At 41.5% G+C, this 14776-nt stretch overlaps 1 protein-coding gene across 1 annotated transcript in view; it reads right to left on the minus strand.

The window, feature by feature from the left end:
* Positions 1-384: 384 nt before the first annotated feature.
* Positions 385-14776, minus strand: part of LOC124753079 (F-box only protein 21-like) — a 29159-nt gene continuing 14767 nt past the window's right edge. The window contains exons 5-6 of the mRNA XM_047249012.1: positions 1163-1297; positions 385-538 (exon numbers count right to left, since the gene is read on the minus strand). Of these exons, the coding sequence (XP_047104968.1) occupies positions 1259-1297 (39 nt within the window). The 3' untranslated portion in view covers positions 385-538; positions 1163-1258. The remainder of the gene's footprint in view (positions 539-1162; positions 1298-14776) is intronic.

Consider the following 14776-nt stretch of genomic DNA (forward strand, 5'->3'; position numbering starts at 1 on the left):
AACAATTAAAATACATTGCCCTTCAATATTCTCATAATTAGAAAATTAATGACTATGTTAAATGCTGACAGGAATGAAACTGGAAGTCATATGTTCTAGATCTTATTTAAAACTAAGCCTCGCACCTTGTTCACTACATAAGAAGATTCTGGAGATTAAAATGTCAGGAATATGAAATGCAGCTAAAAGAATATTTGCAAGCCCTAGAGAGCATACCAGTGTATCTAAATGTATCAAGTACTTCAGGAAATGTCAATTAATTCAGGTATTAAAGAAACCTGCTTTGAACACTCTTATTATTTTATGCCTGTATTATACAGAGGCAGCAGCATTTATATCGTGTATGCTGATGGCTAGCAATAATCAACAGTTGATTTAACAGACCTGTTGAGCAGTAGCAGCTTGAAAGGTAAGTCCTCCCATGGGACAGGGGACGTCTGATGAGTACCGAGGGCAGCTGCGCTTTGTGAGGAACTGTCCACCATTGAAGACATCTATGTAATAGACTGGGCTACCACCATCTGGTGCAGTATCAGTTCTGTAAAAATCCAAATTACCAACAGTCCCAGACCCACAATGCAAGAATGTCAAACCATATTCATATTATTTGGTACTGTGATATCCAAAGTGGAATACAAACAACAGATTCCGTCAGAAAAACTCACTGTAGTGGAGGACTAAGCAGGCACTTTACAACATCTATGTATACACACACACACACATGTACATATTCTAGATCATCCCCCCCCCCCCCCCCCCCCCCCCCCCACACACACACCACACACACACACACACACACACACACACACACACACACACACCACACACACCACACAAAGAGAGAGAGAGAGAGAGAGAGAGAGAGAGAGAGTTGCTTACAATGTTCCATATAGCTACAGCAGCCTTTTCACTCATTGAAAACAACGGGAACAAGCAATGGCCAATACAAAGCGTTCAGTAATGCCTACAGCAACTGCTTGTTGAGTTTTGCAATACCACAAACAACCTAGTGCCAGCTCAATTATACTGATATCTAACACAACCAACACTAGCCAACACAAAATCTTCACATTAAAGTGACTCCACAATAATCAATGTAATATCACCACTGATGTTAATATGACATTTTAACTAGTCGCAGAATATAAAACACAATACTGACCCATAATGATCTCTCCATCGCAATAAGAAATGTGCAGGAAAACTAACTGGTTCACACCTCACACCCAGGCGTCTCGCAATACTTTCAAACAGAATACTAAGAGTAATGGGTATGCCACGTCGATACTTGCAGTACCTGGTTTGTGAAAAAGCAATAATCACATATTAAGAACTGACAACACACAATTACAATATCTAAGCATTGTGAGTACCATTTATAAGTAATTCAAAGACATGGACACATTACCTGATCCAAGCAAAAAGTATCCTAAAAGTAATAGAACACAAATATACCTTAAGTTCTGCTTATGGGCTGATCTGAGCAGCAGTTATATAGTATCAATCACCTGCACTTTTAATAGGAAGATATTTAAGGAATATCCTATTTCAATTTTACAGATTTTCCATTCCCTTTACACTAAATGCAACTGTGTGGATCTTGATTGCAATAGAAAATCAAAGGATGGCCCCCAATAATAAAGGCTTCTAATTTGGATCTGAAAGAAGAGGTATTTGATTTTCTCTTTTCACTGGTAATGATGCATGCATAATAATACACTTTTGTGCATTATTTTCAGAACTATGCAAAAAAATTACAACTCTCTTCTCATTACATAAATAATCCACGTTCTAGGGTAGGCAGGATACAAAACTAAATGTTAATAGCATCCATACAACAAATTTTTATTTTCTAGAATACTGATTGTGTGAACTGTGTATTACATTTAATTAAATCGTAAGTACATCTGAAAGCCACCACATACAATCTGAAAATTAAATTAAAAAAGCTTATTAAAATTGCAAAACCAGAGAAGGAAAGTCGCTACTCACCATATAGCGGAGATGCTGAGTCGCGATAGGCACAATAAAAAGATTCTCACACACACACACACACACACACACACACACACACACACACACACCTGCAGTCTCAGAGCTGAAACTACACTGCAAGCAGCAGCACCAGTGCATGATGGGAGTGGCGACTGGGTGGGGGTAAGGAGGAGACTTGGGCGGAGAGAGGGAGTGCCCTCCGTCTAAACTGCAACACTTCACTGTCTGCCACTCCCACCATTCTATCCCTCCCCCTCCCCACCCCAGCCTCCTCCTTACCCACACCCAGTCGCCACTCCCATCATGCACTGGTGCTGCTGCTCGCAGTGTAGTTTCAGCTCTCTGAGACTGCAGATGTGTGTGCAAGTTGCGTGTGTGTGTGTGTGTGTGTGTGTGTGTGTGTGTGTGTGGGCGCGCAGCGCGCACTGCTAACAAAGGCCTTAATGGCTGAAAGCTAAGAGTGTGTGAATCTTTTTATTGCACCTATCGGGACTCAGCATCTCTGCTATATGGTGAGTAGCAACTTTCCTTATGGTGAGTAGCAACTTTCCTTCTCTGGTATTGTTACATTCCAGCCTGGATTTTCCATTGTTTAATTTTGTAAAGAGACAGGAAAACTGGTCAGTACTTAACCTTCAGGAGGCACAACTCTCAATATTCCTAATATAAACACTTAATATGGGAAGCAGTATGTCTTGCTATTAGAACTATACACTCCTTCCTCAGGGAAGGAGGGGTGACTGGTTGAAGTTCAGAAAGGATTGGACAGGGGAGTGAATTCAGGTCACTCAGTCCTCGCACTAAGGTGTAAGAGCCCTTCCCCTTTTCCTCCCACTTCACTCACACAACACCCCCCCCCCCCCCCCCCGCTCTCTCTCTCTCTCTCTCTCTCTCTCTCTCTCTCTCTCTCTCTCCCCCCCCCCCCCCTCCCCCCTCCTAAAAGGAGGAATGTATAGCTTCGAAAGTCACTATTATTTTCTACTTAAAAAGTTACAATTATTGCTTTCTACTTAAAACATTTCTACCATATTTCTACCGCCAGTTTGTAATTGCACCATTGAAGATAAGCATGATCAGCCTTTCTACCTCTGTAATTGTGGTAACTATCTGAAATATCACTGTTTGCCTTTTATCTGCATGCATAATAAGCACATAGATGGCCTACAATTCTACCAATAAACATTAAGCTCTCCATCCTACCAGATCAATGAGGCAGACAAGTATTCTGCCAGTGTTTACACACTGTATCAACCTAAATTTATGATGATTTACCTAATAGTAGGAGTGATGAGTCATCAACAGACGAGATAAGCTAGCTTTCAGAATACAGTGAAACCTCTATATAACGTTTTTCAAGGGACCACAAATTCTGAACACTATACAGAGGAAAACACTATACAGAGGAAGGCTTCCAAATAATAATTATAGGGCATTACTGAAGATCAGGATACCACTAATCAGCTTTGACAAATAGATGACGTTTTAAATTTTCATAACATATGATATTCATTGCAAATTATCAATGTATCAACTGATTAGTTTTTTAATTAAAACATGGGGCTCGGTAGGTGGATGGGTGAAAGTAAATTGATCAGTTTGTACAGTAAAAAGTTATAACAGATTCTTAAGATTGACATCATTCTCCAAAGCTGACAGGTGGTATCCCATTTTTCAGTTGACCCAATTATAGAATATGAGCCAAATTTTGTTTATGATATACTGAACATATTACATAAAAACACAGTAAATGGGACAGATTAAAAAAGAATTAGATACAAAAAAATTACTTCAATAATTGAATTATCAAATGGAACTTAAATTTGCACAAAACTCTAGGAACCTAAGCAATCTGAAAATAACATACCTATGATTTTTTAAAATATTCAAGCAGGCTTGCTTGTTTTCTGTTTCTCCTAGACTCTATGGCAATCATTTCTTGCTCCAAATGAGCAAGTTGAACTACTGTTCTGTCCTCAAGTCTATGGGCCATCATGTACCTCCTGAATGTTTCAAAGGCTTCAGCTGCCTTAGTATATGAGGGCACAGGGTCATCTTCCTTGTCACTGTCACTTTCACTACCACTATTACTCTCCAAACTTCTCTCTGCAGTCAGCTCCTCAATACTTTGTACTCCTGTGGTTGCCACGTTGTCATCCACAGCCACAAAGTCCTCAAAAGTGACAGAATCACTGCCTATTAATTGGTGAAACTCTTGCAAATCACTTGCAACTTCTTCCACAGGAGCTGCCATCTCATTCTCACAGAATCCCGCTTTTGTGAAACAGTTTTTAATAGTTTCAGCACTTACTTCCCTCCACGAGTACATAATTAAATTTATTGCCTGTAAAATGTTCAGTTTCAGCTGTGAGCTTTGCTGGCTCCCCGGTTGCCTTTGATCCATCAAATTCGAGGCCTTTTTTACAAGGGCTGTCCTATATTTAACCTTAAGGGTGTGTATTATGCCCAAGTCCAAAGGTTGCAGACGGCTGGTGCAGTTGGGTGGCAGGAAAATTACTTTAACATTTCTCAGAAAGGGTACGTCTGGTGGATGTGCCGCACATCTATCCACAAACAGCAGCACTTTTCTTGCAGCACTCCCCATTTTGGCGTCAAATTCTCTTAGAAAACGCAAAAATATTTCACTCGTCATCCATGCCTTGGCATTGTTTGTATATTTGCACGGAAATGTGGAAATGTTTTTGAAGCACCTCGGATTTTTTGGCTTCCCGATAACCAAAGGTTTCAGTTTTTCACTGCCATCAGCGTTTGTACACAACAAAACGGTAAGACGTTCCTTGCTCTTCTTACCGCCATGGCAATTTTCCCCACGAAAAGTAAATGTCTTATCCGGCATTAAATTGAAAAACATGCCGGTTTCGTCAGCGTTATAAATGTCACACAGTTTGTAGCCCTGTATCAGATTAGGGAGATTCTGTATCCACTGAGCTACAGTTGGTTCGTCCACACTTTTACTTTCTCCACATTCCGATTTGTACACAACACCATGACGCTGTCAAAATTTATCAATCCATCCATTGGACGCCTTAAAATTGTCCATTCCTAGCTGAAGTGATATTTGAAGCGCCTTCTCCTTCAAAATAGTTCCGTTTATAGGAATGTTTGCAGCACGTGCTTGCTGAAACCAGGTTAATAAAACTTTCTCCATTTCGTCGTAAGTGGATTGTTTCAAACGTATACGTTTCGAATTTCCACAATTCTCAAACCCTTCTATTATCGACGATCTGTTTTTCATGATAGTGTTGAGTGTTGAAGGGGCCAGTCCCAATTGCTTCGCTAGCTCCACGCGACTCACGCCAGGAGATGCCTCCACTTTTTTAATAATAGAAACCTTCTCTTCCAGAGAAATATTCTTCCGCTTTTCACCCATGTCCACTGATGAAAGCTTTAAAAAAACGTTATACCGAAGACACACACGCTACTAAGTACTAATACAAAGCATCGACTGAAATGGCGCCAAAAAGATCGCAAGCAGAATGTGCGTCACATGTCACGTGACCGGGTTTTGCCGCTGACATATATGCTGAGCGCGGGCTTCCCGAGCCAGTGCAAAAAACCACATAACGGAAAACGATGCGTCTACATCCAGTCACTTAAACGTTACAAAGAGGTAAATAATTGACCAGTGTTCCAAAAATATGAGCGTTACATGGAGGGAACTGTAATACAGAAGAAACGCAGTAAAGAGGAAAATTTAACATTGTTTATATGGGCTTTTAGTCGGGACCGAAAAAAACGGACGTAACATAGAGGAAAACATTATATGGAGGGACATTATAAAGAGGTTTCACTGTATACCCTTTGTCCAGGCAGTGTGTGTATGTGTGTGTGTGTGTGTGTGGGTGTGGGCACACACACACACACACACACACACACACACACACACACACACACGGCAGGGCACGTACACAGGCCAGGCATTCGACACACACAGTTACTGAAGGCTGTGAGGTGTGGTGCACTATGGAGATGACTAAGGCACGGATTTGAAGGCGTAATAGGACAGAGAAAGGGGAAACTGTTGGGCAGAGTGTGTGGGGACAGTGGGTTAGTGGAGATGGAAACCAGAAGTGTTACAGCAGAGTGCCGTGTCAGTGCATGGTTAACTTTGTCCTTGACCAATTTGGCAGCAGCCATTCATTCTGGTGAAAAGTTGCTTGGTGGTCATGTCCACATAAAATGCTATACAGTACTTGCAGCAGAGCTAGTTATGGCACGGCAGCTCCCACAGGTGGTCTTGCTTTTGATGGTATAGGCTATGACTGTGTCAGGGCTTGAGTGGGATGTGCAGGGTGGGTGAATCTGGTAGGATTTGCATCTGGGTCTTCCACAAGGCTATGATTCCTGTGGTTGGGAGTTGAGAGTGGGAGTGTGACTAAACAAGCTGGGATATTTTTACTTCCCCTCTTGTTTTGCCATCTGTCTCCTTAAAATTCCTTTTTCATTATGAATTAATTACCCTTAACATACATGAGTATAATCTACATTTTCATAGATGAGAAAGATTGGGCCTAGATGAGAAAGATTGGGCCTCAGTTCTAAAGAATATAACACCAGGTCTAATTTTGTGCTTAATTTTATGTATGTCATTTATTTTCTAAATTATTTTCACTATTACTAGTTAGTATCTTTCATTACAGAGCGAGATCAGCAATTGCTTCGTAACTTAAATTCTATTGCTGACTTACAAATAAATATAAATTCTGTACTAATTATAAACATTTGGAGGAACAACTAACAGTATTCTTGAAGGATCTATCTGGCTCTATTTGAAAACATGTTAGCGAAGCCAGCCCTTAATTCCAAAGTAATTAACAGTTTTGTCAAAAGTATTGTTTGTGTAACTATATATGTTAATTTCATGATTTAAACAAATAATTCAGCTTAACCCTTTTAGTAGAAGAAACTACAAAAAAAGAACCAATTTTTTGATGTATTCAGTTAATTTAATGAATTAAGTTTTAATTGTAATTTCTGCAAATTAAACTTTGAACAATGTGTAGTTTCAGAAACTATTACTGTAAGGCTATATAAGGGCCCGATTTCTGGTCCCGAGTCAGTCAGTCCACGGCCAAGTTTCAGACAAGAACCTGTGTTGGCTGAAACAACAACAACAATGCATCAACTTAACTGTGGAATAAGTTTAACAATTATGCAGTGTGTTAAACCAATGACAGACTGTGAAATGTGTGGTTAGATTTTTACTGCTTGTAGGTGTTCAACAGTAATCTATTGTAGCAGTATGTGGGTGTTTGCCTGAGAACTATTAATGAGGCTTTTTGAAAGTTAAACAATAGCACACTGGCCATATAGCTGTATATTATTTGGTGGTTGGGGGGGGGGGGGGGGGGGGGGGGGGGGTTGCGAACAGTGAAAGTAAAGAACCATGAAATGCAACTGTGCACCTGTCTGCTACATTATTTACAGTAGTCAGTGTCGAAATTACAAACCCATATGTCAGCCAATGTAGCAACGCAGTACATTGACACTGAGGACAATCAATTAAGAAATAAAGCAGGTCACTGTCACAATGGGTCAGGACATTGTGTAGGTTGGGTGGATGGTGGAATATCCCTTCAGGAAAGGTGGGAGGATCTTTGGCAGGGCAGCCCTCATTTGGGCATGGCTCCAGAAGTATTTACATTAAATTTATGATACATCTTTTACTCCTGACTAAAATGTCCTGTACTAAAATGGGAGGGGGGTAACTTACACAGAGGACACTGACAAAGTGCTACACACCAAAGGGTGACAAGTGCAAAACCCTTTTCACAATAATTGTGCTCATTTAACTCCATGAATGTGACTGTAGCACCATAAATAACTGTCTTAATAGTTGGCTTTACAGGTGCAACTTGTCTGTTAGAAGAATGAAAACCAAAATTTTTAGCAAATTGGTAATTTGAATGTTCAGAGGAACATTCTCAATAATCCTCATCACACACACTCAAAGGAACACAAGACAGACAAACATCAAAGACGTCGAGCAGATGAGAATCTTCCCCTATAGCTGCAGTTCATCACCTCATGTGCATTTTGGATGTTCTACATCCTATACAATATTCATTTCATCGCACTGAAAAAACCTAGGAGATAACTACATTTCAGAAACACCAACTTTGGATGAAAGTTTTGCTGCAGTTAGGTATAACAATTCATATATAAAATCATGGTAAACATCTGAAGTACAATTAAAAATAGATTTATAATTCTTTACTGTGAGAATACAGTACCTCATTTTTTGTCATTTCTGACAACAATGTGTGATTTTTTAATGACAAAAAGCATCTACCTACATGATACAGATAAAAATTGGTACTGGCCTTCCCGAGTATGGATTCTAAAAGTTTTTGTTTCATGTGAGTTATTTACAGACAACCACAGAAAACTATTTCCAGAGAAACCACCTCACAGAATGGGGACTCATAGGTCTGTACTAGACACCAGACAGGTTCAACAAGCACAGGTTATCAGAATACTTCCTTGTGTATGATTGAACACCACTTCATGAGAGGTGGGAAGGATTTTGTGTAGGATGTCCCTCAGTTTAGGGCATCATGATAGGTAATCAATGCCCTGACAAAGGATGTGGTCCAACTGTTCCAGTCCCAGTGGTATTAGGGTGACGAGATGAGTGCTCCTTCGTAGCTGGTTCTTGGGGGTGGTGGGAAATTTGGGAGTGTGTGAGAATGACTTGGGAAATCGTTTGCGGATTAAGTGTGGGGGATAGTGTCTGTCTACGAAAGCCTTTGAGAGACCCTCAGCATACTGGGCAAGGGAGTTCTTGTCGCTGCAGATATAACATACCTGGATGGCCAGGCTGTATGGGAGGGATCTTTTGGTATTGAATGGATGGCAGCTGTTGAAATGCAGATACTGTTGACGGTTGGTGAATTTAATGTGGGCAGAGGTGTGGATGGAACCATCACAGATGAAAAAGTCAACATCCAGGAATGTTGCACACCGAGTTAAACAGGATCAGATCATGAAAACAAGGTGTTTGGAATTTTGGAAGGCTAGGAAGGTTTCCTCTACATGACCCATAAAAGGTGGCCAACAAGGGGTACCATTTGGGTGCCCATGGCTGTGCCACAGATTTGTTTGTATACCTAAACTTCAAAGGAGTAGTAGTATTCTGTTACAATTAAGTTGTTAAGGTGTACGAGGCATGAGGAACTGGGTTTGTAGCCTCAACGATGCGGGGAAAGGTAGTGTTCAACAGTTGCAACACAATGGACACAGTGTATGTTCGTGTATATGGAAGTGGCAAGAGTATGGACACAGGAGGTGAAGGGATGGGGTTGGCTGAGAGTCTGTGAATTAAGTGGTTCTTATACTTGACATGGGAGGCTACATTTCGGGCAACTGGTTGGAAGTATTGGGCAATGAGGGCCGAAATGTTTTCAGAACGAGCACAATATCCAGCTACAATAGCAATTCCAGGAGTGTTGGGTTTGCAGATTTTGGGGAGCATGTAGAAAGCATGTATGTGGGGTTGTGTTGTATGAGGAGGGAAATTTTATGTTATACTTCTGGAATGAGATCACTATGACGGAGTTTATAGGCAGTGGACTCAGACATCTGGCTAAGGTCTTCTGCCAGGTAATCACGGGAATTCATAATGACAGTAGTGGAACCTTTGTCTACAGGTAGAATGATCAGGTCGGTATCTGTTCCGAGGCTGTGTATGGCTGTCCTTTCTTCTTCTGGAAGCTTAAGTGTTCTTAGGAAGGGTCTTGAGGAAGGACAGCGAGGCCCAAGTTGGAGGTAAGAAATTGCTGGAACGTGACCAGGGGGTGGTTACGTGGGGGTGAGGGGAGAGGATCACAGCTGGATGATGGTATGAACTAGAAGAGGTGGGGTTCATTGTTGGAATTAGGTTGGCTTTGGATGGAGGGACTAGTGGCAGAGAAGCGTTTCTATTGCAGGGGTTAGGAGAAGGGAAGTAGATGTTTTATAAGTCCAAAATGGTTAACCTTGGGTATGAGGCTAAATGTCAGGCCTCTGGATAGGACAAACTTCTGTGGGGCTGAGATTTTGGTGGAGATGTTAACAACAGTATTCTGGGAATGTTTCAGCTCTGGATTTAGTCGAGTATTGGTAGAAAGTTTTGGGGAAGCAGCAAGTTGAAAACGTCAGTTAGGCAGGTGTTATGAGAGGTTGATGAGGAGGAACACTATGGGTAGGATAGGGACTGGATAATGGTGCCTCAAGGCAGCAGTAGGATGTCAGCAGGCTGAATAACTTATGGAGGTGGTATCTAGAATGCTCTTCCAGGTGCTGAAGAACACGGGACTCAGAGATGGGATGTATGTAGTAGGGATTACAGAGCAGCAGTATCTTACAGAGGGAGCAGAAAAAGTTCTGGGATTCCTGGGTCATGGATGTGTTTTCGCAGACCAGGTTTGCGAGGGACAGGGTTGGCAGAAACTGGAAAGGTGAAGGTCATTGTGAAAGGAAGGGTGGAATCCAGCTAGGCCATTGGGGATTCATGCTTTAAGCAGATTTAAAGAACAAGATTTATGATTATTTTAGCTAGGAGAAGGAATACTCTTCTGAACTGGTGCAGAAACATAGAAAAGGGATCCACTGAGGCAGGGATGGCATTGGAGAAACAGGAAATGATTTAGGAAATGGGCAAATGAAGGTGTAGCAGTTGTGAGGGAAGACGGAATAACAAAACGACAAGTAAAAATACATACAGATACATAAAAAGACACAAATTCATAAAAAACGTAGTAAAAGTGGCAGAACAGATGAAGTATGGGAATATGTGCAGGGTGGGATAAGTGAGGAGAAAGAGAAGGGGTGGGGGAAATTGGTTAAGGCAACATTCGCAAATTAGTGTGGCACAGGTAGAAGAGGAAAATAACACACAACAACAGAGAAAGACGAGGGAAGAAATGTGATCAATAGGAATAATTATGACCATCAGCTGGCAGAGATACTGCCCTGACCACCCACATTGTCACACAGTGGTGTGTTGAGTGTAGACGAGACTGTTGGTTCAGTGTTGCTTGGACATCAGAGCAATTTCAGTTTGGAAAGCAATTAAAATACACAGGAAGGAAGATAACGAACAGACAGTGAGTAATAACAAAATAAACATCACTGGGTTGTGGGATGGAAGGAAAGCTGTTAGGCAAAATCAAACAATGTAATACTGTCACATACTGAGCATCATGCACCATGACCACTCTCTCCAGCCAGAAATGAACTGTGTAACTGAAGCAGCAGGAAGAGTCCAGTGGGTGTATTGGCAGAGAATGGTGTACAATGGGAGTGAGGAGACATGAACTGGGAGGGGGTTGATAGGAAAAAGGGTGTGGAAACTGTTGGATGGAAGGTGTGGTGACCGTAAATACTCTTATGTTGACACCACGGTGATTCTGGAAGAGGAGAATGTGTTGTAAGGATAACTCCAATCTGCACAGATCAGAAAAGTTGGTAGTGGAGGTGAGGACCCACATGGCCCAGGTTGTGAAGCAGCCATTGAAATCAAGGATTTGATGTTCAGCTGTATGTTGTATATGCTAATAACCTACTATGAACTCCAGGCCCGTGACTCCAATTCCAATTACATTTCCATAATTAGCACATTGCAACTCTATGTCTACAATTCTGATAACATTCTTGAGATTAATTCACATCATGTTAATGGCGTACACTCATTTTACTCTTAATCCGCAACTGAGCACTCCAAATATGGTCTCCTACTGCAGGTATACTATCCACACAACTTAAGTAAATACTCACCACTGCAGGTACAATAAGCCACCGTCTAGAGCTGGCATGGCTATGAATTTGGCTCACGAGTCATGCCCGAAATGAGTGTCGTAGCACTCAGCCTTGCTGCATACTTTCCCCACCATCATATCATGCTGTCTGAACCTGAGGGGCTCGAGCAGAGGGCGGGGGGGAGGGGGGGGGGGGAGGACCATTTAAATGCCAATGCAGTCGCACTGCACAACTTGGTTTTATACTTCACATCCTCCACAACATAGGTCACAAACAAAAAAGATCTTCAGTATTATTTTCAGTGAACTGAAAGCATAACATAATTTTTATCTGGTACAAACTGTCGGGATATGGGCAGCCATAGGCAATTTCTCTCAGGTTGTCATGTATGATTAATATGGTTTCATAATTGATAAAAGGTCTTTCACACAAATATGTTGCTCAAAATATTGTACCACATTTGCAACCTCATTATGGAGAATTGGAAACTGTACCTGAGAAAAGCAATGTGGACACTTTTAATGCAAAAGGATTTGTCATTAAAATCGGAATTACTTAGCAAGTCAATCAGCTATATCTGCAATCCACAGGGACACCTTCAAGTGGAACAGCAAACAGTCTCAAAAAAAAAAAAAAACACCTTGAAAACAGAAAAAAAAAAAAACCTTGAAAACAGCCATCATCAGAATGGCAGCGACCCCAAAATTTTCACGAAACTATTATTTTAATTCTTTCAAGGCCACAATAAAGCCTTTAAACATCACATTTTCACCTCATGACAGTAAGTTAAATGAACTGGAATGCATTTTCCAGTATGTCTCTGCTCTATAATGGAATTCTCTCTTTAAATTTGCTGTCATCAAATCAGTAAGAAATTTTTCACCTTGCTATGTCTTACTATAGGCAGTGTGCAATCAAGTCCAATTTAAATGTGACATTTCCAATCCATTCTAATAATTCTACTTTTCATTCCTGCACTCTTTTCCTAGTTCACACATTCAATAACATCGAATTTTAAATCTAAAAGTAATTTGAGACATGCCCTTTCACTTGACCAATGTACTTTTCAGTAATATATAAAATCTCCATATTCCACTCCACTGAAAATGGCTACAACTGACAGTATAACAATGAGTGTGATTATGAAAACTTTACTATTCATATCACTAATTTCATCAAGTGCTGCATGCCTGCAAATTTATCACAAAGTGCTTTTTGGTGTACAGAACAATGAATCTTTTTTGTCAAACACTGTTTTCATTGTCAGCTAATTCTTTAAACTCTTTCTACTTGGTATTGTAACATTGTTTCATAACAACTCTGCAATACCTGTCACCTATGCAGTTGCATTATATACGCTGAGAATTTTCATCCCTTTATTTCGTAATTCAAATAAATTTTTTAAAACCTTACGATGACAGATCACTAGAGTGCCTCTTTTAGTGCAAATAGTAATCAGACCTGTTAACATGCTTCATACCACAAACAAACAACAGAAAATCCAGGATGGAGTGTAACAATATTAGGAAAAGGAAAGTTGCTGCTCACCATATGGTGGAGATGCTGAGTCACAGACAGGCACAACAAAATGATTGTCATAAATAAATAAAGCTTTCGGCCATTAAGGCCTTCATCAACAATAGATGTAGACAACACAACATAACGTAGTGGAAAAGGAGAGAAGTAAAAAGACTGAGTGTGGTGGTGGAATGAAGGCTGTGTAGTGCTGGAATAGGAACAGGGAAGAGGCTAGATAGGTGAGGACAGTGACTAATGAAGGTCAAGGCCAAGAGGGTTAGGGAACATAGAATGTATTGCAGGTGCAGGGAGAGTTCCCAACTGCACAATTCAGAAACGCTGGTGTTGGTGGGAAGGATCCGTATGGTACAGGCTGTGAAGCAATCATTGAAATGAAGTATATCATGTTTAGCAGTGTGTTCAGCTACAGGGTGAGCCACTTGTTTCTTTGCCACAGTTTGTCGGTGGCCATTTGTACAGATCGACAGCTTGTTGGTTGTCATGCCCACATAGAATGCAGCACAGTGGTTGCAGCTTACCTTGTAGATGACATGACTCGTTTCACAAGTAGCCCTCCCTTTGATGGGATGGGTGCTGTTTGTGACCGGCCTGTAATAGGTGGTGATGGGAGGATATACGAGACATGTCTTCTAACTGGTCCATTATAGGCGTATGAGCCATGAGGTAAGGGGTTGTGTAAGGATGGTGTAGGTTTGGTGGACAGCGAATACCACTGTGGGCGGGGTGGGGAGGATAGTGGACAGAAAATCTCATTTCCGGGCATGACGAAAGGTAAACAAGGAGCAAGTGAATTACATTCTCTGTCAGGGTATCTACTACCTTTCGCCGTGCCCAGAAATGATAAGTGTCCTGCCCACTATCCTTTCCAACCCTCTCACAGTGGTATTTCTCTGTCCACCAAACCTTCACAATATACTCGTCCATCCTTACACAACCCCTGCTCCCAACCCCTTACCTCATGGCTCATACCCCTGTAATAGACCTAGATGCAAGACCTGTCCCATACATTCTCCCACCACCACCTACTCCAGACCAGTCACAATCACCACCTATCCCATCGAAAGCAGGGCTAACCTGTGAAGCCAGTCATGTGATCTAGAAGCTAAGCTGCAACCACTGAGCTGTATTCGATGTGGACATGACAACCAACAAGCTGTCTGTCCGCATGAATGGCCACGAAACAAGTGCAGCACCCAGTTGCTGAACACGCTGCCTAACATGACATCCTTCATTTCCATGAGTGCTTCACAGTGTGCCATATAGACCTTCCCATCTACACCAGCTTTTCTGAATAGCACAGGTGGGAACTCTTCCTGCAATGCATTCTATGTTCCCGTAACCCTCCTGGCCTCAACCTTCATTAGTCACTGTCCTCACCCATCCAGCCCCCTTCCCTGTTCCCATTCCAGCACTACACTGCCATCATTCCACCATCACACTCAGTCTTTTTACTTTACTCCTTTGCCACTACTTCCCCCTCTCCCCT

The sequence above is a fragment of the Schistocerca piceifrons genome, unplaced genomic scaffold (genome assembly GCF_021461385.2).
Source record: "Schistocerca piceifrons isolate TAMUIC-IGC-003096 unplaced genomic scaffold, iqSchPice1.1 HiC_scaffold_522, whole genome shotgun sequence".
Classification (NCBI taxonomy): Eukaryota; Metazoa; Arthropoda; class Insecta; order Orthoptera; family Acrididae; genus Schistocerca; species Schistocerca piceifrons.